This window comes from Cebus imitator, unplaced genomic scaffold, assembly GCF_001604975.1.
Source record: "Cebus imitator isolate Cc_AM_T3 unplaced genomic scaffold, Cebus_imitator-1.0 Scaffold79, whole genome shotgun sequence".
Taxonomy (NCBI): domain Eukaryota; kingdom Metazoa; phylum Chordata; class Mammalia; order Primates; family Cebidae; genus Cebus; species Cebus imitator.
In genome coordinates, this window is record NW_016107394.1 from 4955703 (window position 1) to 4965638 (window position 9936).

Here is a 9936-nt window from a genome sequence, read left to right on the forward strand (position 1 = left end):
TCTGGGTGGCTCTGGACAGCAGCCAGTAGGGACAGCCCGCCCTTCCCCCTTTCCTTCTGGAAGGCTGGGTCTGGAGTGTGGGCTCTGGCTGGAACACCGTCCTCCCCTGAAAGAAGCCCTGGGAGTCAGGAGTTCCCTAGATTTCCCAGACACACCTCAGCTCCCCGCAAGGGGGTGTGTTTTCTGACTCTGTTGACATTGTCCTGGCAGACAGGGCATCTCCACAGGCAGATGTGACATTTCTGTGGACCAGCCTGCCACCTTGAAAATCCCTTCTCCATGGGGGATTTCACAGGGTGGGCGGATCATGCCAGCTGCAGGCACAGACTGATATGAGAGAAGCGGAGGAGTTGGAGAGGGGCAGGTGTGAGCTCTCACCAGCCTGACACGGAGGCGGGGGAGATAGCAAGTAAGGAGACGATCAAGTCTAATCGGTGCGAAAGCCAAACCCATCCCTGGCTTCACAGGTACATTTGCTAAGTGCCAACTGTGTCCTCTGGTCCCCAGCTGGGAGGAACCGGCTCTGCATGTGGGATTGGCATATCAAGGATCACTTGGTTTTTCTTGTTTTTGTTTTGAGTTAGGATCTCACTCTGCCCCTCACGCAGTGGCACAGTCCTAGCTCCCTGCAGCCTTGGATGCCTGGGCTCAAGCAATCTTCCCGCCTCAGCCTCCCGAGTGGCTGAGACTACAGGTTTGCACTATCACACCTGGCTAACTTTTTAATTTATTTGTAGAGGCAGGGCCTCGCTATGTTGCTCAGGGTGGTCTTGAACTCCTGGCCTCAAATGATCCTTCCACCTCAGCCTCCCAAAGTACTGGGATACAGGCTTGAGCCACTGCACCCAGCTTATTTGTATTTTTATGAAGCATTTTCGGATGCTGTGGAGACTGAAGGAGAATGTACGCAACTCAGCCTTGGGGTTAAGAAGTATGACGGGAGCTTTGTGTGTTCTAGCCAGGAGGTACATCTGGGATAATCTAGTCCTAATTAAACTTAGTTGGGGCTCAAAATCATCTAGGAAACTTGTTAAAGGTACAGATTCCTTGGTCACCTTCCCACCCCTCTGTGATCATTCTAAGTGGGTCTTTGGTAAGGCCAAGTATTTTTGACAAATATCCCTGGGGATATTAATCATCATGCAGGTCTGAGAAACACAACTGTAATCCTAACCAATCATTTAAGAATAATAATCACAATAGTAATGAGAAAGAGGAAGAGGAGGAGGAGGAGGAGCAGGTACCCACAAGGCACATACTCTTTTAAGTGCTTCACATCTATGAATTTATTTTTTTAAATATTTATTTATTTACTTTTTAAATTTCTTTTTTTTTAAGAGTCAGGGCCTTGCTATGTTGCCCAGGCTGGAGTGCAGTGGCTGTTCACAGGCGCGATCCCACTACTGATCAGCATGGGAGTTTCAACCTGCTCCGTTTTTGACCTGGGCCAGTTCACCCCTCCTTAGGCAACCTAATGGTCCCTCGCTTCTGGGAGGTCACCATATTGATGCCGGACTTAGTGTGGACACCCGATTGGCATAGCGCACTACAGCCCAGAACTCCTGGACTCAAGTGATCCTCCAGCCTCAGCCTCTTGAGTAGCTGGGACTGTAGGCATGCGCCACTGCGCCCGGCCACATCTATGAATTTCTGTAATGCTCACAACAACCCTATGATTTGGGAGCTACTAATATCTGTATTTCACAAAGGACAAAAACTGAGGCACCAAGAGGTTAAGTAGCTTGCCCAAGGCTATGAGTTAGTAATGGAATTCAGACCCAGCAGTCCACCACCAGTGTCCATGGCCTTGACCACTGCACTACACTGCCTTAGTAGTTGAAGAAGCCAAGACTCAGAAAGGGCCAGTGACTTGCCCAGGGTCACACAGGACACACCTGGCAGAGCAGAGATTGGAACTCAGGTCTCCTGACTCCCAGCCTGGCCCACCTAATGTCTCAGAGGCCAGTCCCAGGATGGTGGCTTAGAAGTGGCAGCCCATCATCCTGACCCTAACATCACTATGCTCTTCTCTTCCAGGTGGTATCAGCCTGACCATAAAGGACCCCCGATGGGTGGGTGCCTGGTGGCTGGGCTTCCTCATCGCTGCCGGCACAGTGGCCCTGGCTGCCATCCCCTACTTCTTCTTCCCCAAGGAAATGCCCAAGGAAAAGCATGAGCTTCAGTTCCGGCGAAAGGTCTTAGCAGTCACAGACTCACCTGCCAGAAAGGTAAGCCCCCTCCACGTCACCTGTCTGGGTGCAGGCTGCAGCCCCACCCACTCATTCTCCTTTGTAGCATTACACTTCATCCCCACTGCACATTGTACTTCCTGCCCAGGCTCCATCGAATCTTTCCAACAGCCTTGCACAATGATGTCACCTGCCTTCTCCACAGCTGAGGAGACCCAGAGCCAGTGTTGGAAAGTGACTTACCCAAGATCACAGAGCCAGCAAGGGCAGTGCTGGGATGAGAACCCGCACCTTTCTCAGCCCATGCCCGTCATGCTAACCATTACAATATGGCCTCTGTGCTTATCATTTAAGTTTTTGTATTCTGAACCTTCCATAGGAATGTTAAGAATTGGGGTGGGACAATCTGGGAAGACTTCCCTGAAGAGGAAGGATTTCAGCTGGACTTTGAAGGATATGTGGAAGCACAGAAAGGAGAGAGGAACAGAGATTCTAGGCACAGAAACACCCTGGGTGAAGGATTTGGCTGTAGAAATAAACCTGGCCCTTTGGGGGACAGTGAAGGGGACACACATGCACGGAGTGCAGGCTCCAGCCTGGACCTGAATTTCAGTCCATGGCCTACACCCTTCCAGCACGCACAATCTGGGGAGGACACAGACTCACTGACAAGTCATAACCGGTCTGATGCTCCAGTGGTATCTAGAATCCCCCTTCTCCGCTCTTGGGGCAGGTGGGTCTTTCCTTAGAAGAGGACATGGAGGTCCAGCCAGTGGAGCGATTTGCCCAGGGCCACAAAGCTGGTAGGAGAGTACAGGATCATGTGAGCCACTGGGCAGCACAGACCATTCCAGGCCCGGGACCTCCAAGTTTTCCAGATATCCACAAAAACACGAAGCCTGAAAAACAACAAACTGGCTTTAAACTATAAAGAAAACGACAACATAGAAACAATTTTAAACGTTTATTTATTTATTTATTTTTATTTTTTGGGATGGAGTCTCACGCTATTGCCCAGGCTAGAGTACAGCGGCCACTGTCTCCAACTCCCAGGTGCAAGTGATTCTCCCGCCTCAGCCTCCCAAGAAGCTGGGATTACAGGCGTGCGCCACCAGGCCTGGCTAATTTTGTATTTTTAGTAGAGAAAGTATTTTACCATGTTGGCCAAGCTGGTCTCGAATCCCTGACCTCAGGTGACCTGCCTTCCTCGGCTTCCCAAAGTGCTAGGATTATAGGTGTGAGCCACTGCACCAGGCCTAAAAGTTTAACTACACGCAAGTAATGCCAGGTTCACTAAGTTTTCTTTAACACTCATACGCATTTCATTATATTCTGAAAATATGTGCATTAGATTTCCTTTTTCTCAAGTATAGCAGGTGGCTGTTGAGAAATCACAGACAATTGTAAATTAAGTAACTTGTTGCTAAGTAATTCTAATTTCAAAGGGACAGTTTATAAAAATTCTGTTGCATATTTTTGCCACAAGAGCATTTCTGTGGCAGGTTGATGCATTTGAATATGTTTGGAGAGGGTGGGAACGGGGAGAGAAATGAGACAGCTCTGACGGTGCTCCAGGCCAGGTGGACGCCGTGCATCGGCAGTGAGGGGATAGGGGTGCATCTGGGAGCTACCCAGGCGGGGGACTGCACAGAGCTGCCCTGCTATAAGATGTCCCCAAGACAGTGATAATTTGGGCTGATGCTGGGATTGGGTACAGCTGGCTCAGAGGCAGGGGGAGGCAGCTGCCGGGGAATGAGCAGTTTCAGGGGAAGAAGACAGTTTGGAACCACAGATGGGCCTTTCTGATTCTGCCTAGCTCAGGCCAAAGTTTGGTTAAGATGAAATTCCTAGAACTTAGAAGTGGGGGTGATGATCTTAGAGGAAAGAGAGCGAGGCTATATTGCTGGTTACAGATAATCTCCAAATTGGGTCCTAAATGTGAACAGAGAAGAATGCCAGTTGAGCCATGGTGGAATAGGTGACAAAAGCAAAGTTTAGGGGTGGGAGACTGTGCTGCTCTCCGTCACATGTCAGCCATGTGACCTTGAGCAGCAAGCCACTTCCCCATTCTGTGCTGCTGTCTAAGATGCCGAGGTTAGGTTACTGGAGCAATATCCTGTGCGCCTCAGATTCTGAGAATGCACGATTCCTTGAGTCAGAGCTGCTATGATTCAGAGACTCGAATTTTAAGAGCTGTGTCTCTATGATGCTTTGAAACCCCAGCTCCCCAGCTGTGAACCTGTCTGGCTGTCTAGATTCATTCTGTCAGCACACTGGGGATGGGGAGTGGGGAAGGAAGGGGGTGAGAGTTTCTTTAAAAAGAAACAAGGGCTGAGAACATGATGATCTGCTTCCAGTAGCTCTCAGGTAATAAATATTGATGTGGGAGGAATTGTTCCTCCGCCTCCCTGAGGCTGTCTTGGCCGGGTCTGCTTGCAGTAATGCTGGCTGGCCTGGCCCACGAGGGCCACTGATGGGGAATCTGAGAGTTTGGGATTTCTAAATTACATGGTTTTAAAATCCTGTGTTCCTAATAGAGCTTCTCAAATACTTACTTACATTATTGTAAAAGTCTATGCCTCGAATGGTCCATCACTCCCCAAATCCACTTTTCTGAATGGTTGCAATTTTGGCTAAGAGTCTGTAAGCCTGTGATGTCCACTGTCTCCCAGTCATTAACTTCCATATACTTCTTTGGGAGAATGGTCAGGGATGAGGGACAGGAGTGTGAGGTGGTGATGGTCCTTAAAACCCAGGACTTCGGGCTGGTCTGTCGGGATTGCCCAGCCAGGAGGCCCCCATTCCCCTGGGACTCTGTGTCTCCACAGCAGCCTCTGTGAGTCCTGAGGTGCTGCAGGCCTCCCAGCCCCCAGTGCCTCTTCCTTGTAGGCACTGCCTCTAGACCCCGATGCATCTCACAGATGGAGGAATTGGCCCATAGAGGGTCAAAGACCCGCCCAGAGGTTGGGCAGCACCACAGGCCCTTGCACCTGTTTGTACACAGCCAGGTCCTGGCCCCAGAGGACCAAGGAAAGGCTGCCCCAGACCTGGTGCACATAGGACTTCCTTTAAATTGGGGCTTCGGCCGGGCACGGTGGCTCATGCCTGTAATCCTAGCACTTTGGGAGGCCGAGGCAGGTGGATCACCTAAGGTTGGGAGTTCGAGACCAACTTGCCAACATGCAGAAACCCTATCTCTACTAAAAATACAAAATGAGTCAGGCATGGTGGTGGGTGCCTGTAATCCCAGCTACCCAGGAGGCTGAGGCTTGAACCTGGGAATCAGAGGTTGCAGTGAGGTGAGATCGTGCCATTGTACTCCAGCCTGGGCAACAGAACAAGACTCTAGTTAAAAAAAAAAAAAAAAAAAAAAAAAAAAAAAAATCAGGGCTTGAGGCCCCACCCCACTGGGGCAATCTGCTTGAGTGGTTTTTCAAATTGAATCCCACAGAACACCAAGCATACCACCATAGAAAGGAGGGGGAGGGGTGTCCCCGAGCAGGGCTAAAGGCCTTCCACCGCTACACACACACACACACACACACACACACACACACACCCCACACTCTTCAGTCAGAGTAGTTCTACTATTTTGTTTTTATACCTGTCTAAAGACTAAATCTAAAGAATAAGATTTCAATTAGGAAAAGGGTTCTGTTACTAAAAACCAGCGGAGCTGGTCCAGTACTGCCATTGTCAGAGAGGAGACTGAAGCTGAAGAAGGGATGAAAGGTGCTGATCACGCTCAAGAGGCACCACGCGAGCTTCCCCGGTGTCTGAGGCATCCTGCAGCAGCAGGGACAGGGCTAGACATGGCAGGGGTTAGACACACGTCATGCTGGAACCCTGCTGACCTCAGTAGGGGCGGCGCCATGCTTGAGGGGCTGAAGAAAAGACCCGGAGTCAGCAAACAAGACATGGAGTTTATTGAGGGAACTTACATACAGGGTGGTCCAGTGGTGGTGGGCTGGACAGAGAATCACTACCATTTGTAAAAAACGTGCAAGTTATATGGCATTTTTACTTGGCACCCTCCACCTGGCAACTTTCACTTAGCCCAAAACAAAAGGCCTGGATCCTCTCTATACAGCCTGTGTTCCACGGGATGAGCCAGGGGTTCAGATGTTCTTCTTAAGGAATGAATCTCTGGGTTGGCCACTCCCAGATTTCTTAGCTCAGAACTGCAAACAAGGCTGGGAACGGTGGCTCACACCGGTAATCCCAGCACTTTGGGAGGCTGAGGCAGGCGGATCACTTGAGGTCAGGAGTTCGAGACCGGCCTGGCCAAATGGTGAAACCCTGTCTTTACTAAAAATATTTTATATTTTTATAAAATTAGCTGGGCATGGTGATGGGCACCTGTAATACCAGTTACAGGGAGGCTGAGGCAGGAGAATCGCTTGAATCTGGGAGGTAGAGGTTGCAGTGAGCTGAGATCGCACCACTGTACTACAGCCTGAATGATGGAGCAAGACTCTCTCTCTCAAAAAAAAAAAAAAAAAAAAAGAACGCCAAATGCAGGTTCTGTTTAGACCATAGGGTCATTCTCAGGGTATGCTTAAGAAGCTAGTACTGTCAGGTACATATACCATGCAATATGGTGGCCGCACCATACCAGCCCGGCTCTGATACTTACTAATTCTGAAATCTGTAAGATGGGTATAACCGTAACATCTACATCTCGGGGCCTTTGTAGGAATGAAGTGAGGCAAAGTGGTGAGGTGGGCCGCTCAGTGCCGGAGCGCAGGTGCAGTAAACAGGAGTGCTGGTTCTTGGCATCTCTCTCCAAGCAGGCCCACTCTTAAGGGGAAAAAGTAATAGAAAAAGTGCCTTTTTTCTAACCTTCTTATATGCTTTTCCTTTTTACATGTTTTTTAACTTTTTTGTTTTTTTAATTTCATTTTTCAATTGAAAAGTTAAAATTGTATGTATTTATGGTGGAACATGATGTTTTGATCTGTGTATGCATTGGGGAGTGGATAAATCAAGCTGTTTAACACATGCCTTACCTCACTTACTTATCTTTTTGTGTGTGTGGTGAGAACATTTCAAACCTACTTCCTTGGTGATTTTCAACTATGTAATGTATTGTTATTAACTATATTCATTATGATGTACAAAGATTGCTTGAACTTATTTCTCCTGTCTAACTGAAATTTTGTATCCTGTGACTAACAACTTGTCCAGCCTCTGGTAACTGTCCTTCTACTTTTTGCTTCTATGAGTTTGGCTTTTTTTAGATTCCATGCCTAAGTGAGGTCATGCAGTATTTGTTTTTCTGTGCCTGGCTTATTTCACTTAACATGGTGTCCTTAGGATCATCCACGTTTTCACAATGACAGGATTTCCTTCTTTTTTAAGGCCAAATAGTATTCCATTGTTCACACATACTACATTTTCTTTATTCATTCATCTATCGATGGACTCTCAGGCCGAATCCATATCTTGGCTAATGTATATAGTGCTGCAGTAAGCGTGGGAGTGCAGATCTCTCTCCTTTCTTTGATTTAAATATATTCTTTTATTTGAAAATTTGTGTTTTTTCATTTTCTTTTTTAAATTGTTATTTTTTTTTTTTTGAGATGCAATCTTGCTCTGTTGCCCAGGCTGGAGTGCAGTGGCACAATCTCGGCCCACTGCAACCTCTGCCTTCTGAGTTCAGGCAGTTCTCCTGCCTTAGCCTCCTGAGTAGCTGGGATTACAGGCACACACCACGATGCCTGGCTAACTTTTGGATTTTTAGTAGAGATGGGGTTCCACCATGTTGGCCAAGCCATTGAACTCTTGACCTCAAGTCATCCGCCTGCCTCGGCCTCCCAAAGTGCTGGGATTACAGGCGTGAGCCTCTGCGCCCGGCTAAAAGGTTTTAATTTTTAATTTTTATGGGTTCATAGTAGGTGTATATGTTTATGGGGTATAAGAGATTTTTTTCTTTTGAGATGGAGTCTCTCTCTCTCTCTCTGTCTGTCACTGTTGCCCAGTCTGGAGTACAGTGGTGCAATCTCAGCTCACTGTAAACTTCACCTCCAGGATTCAAGGAATTCTCCTGCCTCAGCCTCCTGAGTAGCTGGGATTATAGGCGCTCGTCACCGTACTTGGCTAATTTTTGTATCTTTAGTAGAGATGGGGTTTTACTGTGTTGGCCAGGCTGGTCCCCAACTTCTGACCTCAAGTAATGTGCCTGCCTCTGCCTCCCAAAGTGCTGGGATTACAGGTATGAGCCACTGTGCCCAGCCTACATGAGATATTTTGAACTGGCATACAATGGGTAATAATTATGTCAGGGTAAATAAGGCATCCAAAAAGGAAATAACAAAGAATTTATCGTTTCTTATTTTTTAAATTTATTTTTCTGTGTATAACCAACCAATCAATAGAATGTATCATTTCTTTGTGTTACAAATATTCCAGTTATACCCTCTTAGTTTTTTGTTTTGGGTTTTTTTTTCTTTTAAGACAGTCTCACTCTACCACCCAGGCTGGAGTGCAGTGGCGCAATCTCTGCCCACTGCAACCTCCACCTCCTGAGTTCAGTTCTCCTGCCTCAGCCTCCCAAAGTGCTGGGATTGTAGGCATGAGCCACCATGCCTGGCTCTGGTTCCTCTCTTATTTTTATTTATTTATTTATTTTTTGAGACGGAGTCTCGCTCTGTCACCCAGGCTGGAGTGCAGTGGCACGATCTCGGCTCACCGCAGCCTCCGTCTCTCAGACTCAAGCAATTCTCCCATCTCAGCCGCCTGAGTAGCTGTGATTATGGGCATTCATTACCACGCCTGGCTAATTTTTGTATTTTTAGTAGAGATGGGGTTTGCCACGTTGGCCAGGCTGGCCTCAAACTCCTGACCTCAGAGGATCCACCCATCGCAGCCTCCCAAAGTGTCTTAGTTATTTTTAAATGTAAAATAAATTCGGCTGTCTCTCTCTTTAATATACTGATTTCATTTCCTTTGGATATACACCCAGTAGTGGATGGTTAGATCACGAGGTTCTATTTTTAACTTTCTGAGGAGCCTCCATACTGCTTTCCATGATGGCTGTGCTAATTTACACACCCCACCAACAGTGTGCAGGCGAGCCCTCTTCTCCACAGCCTCACCAGCACTTACTGGTCATCTTTCTTATAATAGCCATTCTATTATAATATATCATATCTATACACATTCAGGTGTGAGTTGATATCCCACTGTGTTTCCATATCCTTTTCCGTATCCTACTTGCATTATAGCCTGTGAAAGGTTTGAGACAGCTCACACCACACACAGGTATAGTACTTCCAGAACAGTAGGAATTAGGCTAACAGTTATTACTTACTTTGCACCATGCAATGTTCTAAGACCTTTGTATGGATTCTCTCATTCAGTCCCTATAACCCACCTGTGAAGTAGATATAGTTATTACCCCCATTTTGTACTGGAGGGACTTGGGTAACAGATTAAGTAACCTGGTCACATGGCTAGTAAATGGTGAAACCAATCAATCCAGGCTAAGGAGCAGGAACAATATAAATAAGAGAAAAACATTTTTAGAATGAGAGAGAAAAACATAAATGCATGGATCCATAAAGATTAATTCTGTTGATACAGTTGAGCCATTTATTTGGTTCTGAGGTTTCTGGTAGCCAAAGGGAAAAGAAGCATGAATCATGGCCAATGGCATGGAGCTCATTAAAAGAAGGCCACGGCCTGGACATGGTGGTTCATGCCTGTAATCCCAGCACTTTGGGAGGTTGAGGCAGGTGGATCACCT

The 9936-nt window shown here is 47.3% G+C and overlaps 1 protein-coding gene across 7 annotated transcripts in view; it reads left to right on the plus strand.

Annotated features, from left to right (window-relative positions):
• Positions 1-9936, plus strand: part of SLCO2B1 (solute carrier organic anion transporter family member 2B1) — a 55283-nt gene that overhangs the window by 20589 nt on the left and 24758 nt on the right. For all 7 annotated transcript variants that reach the window (XM_037740133.1, XM_037740132.1, XM_017533003.2 and 4 more), the window contains one exon: positions 2038-2228. In XM_037740133.1, coding sequence (XP_037596061.1) covers positions 2038-2228 — 191 coding nt within the window. The remainder of the gene's footprint in view (positions 1-2037; positions 2229-9936) is intronic.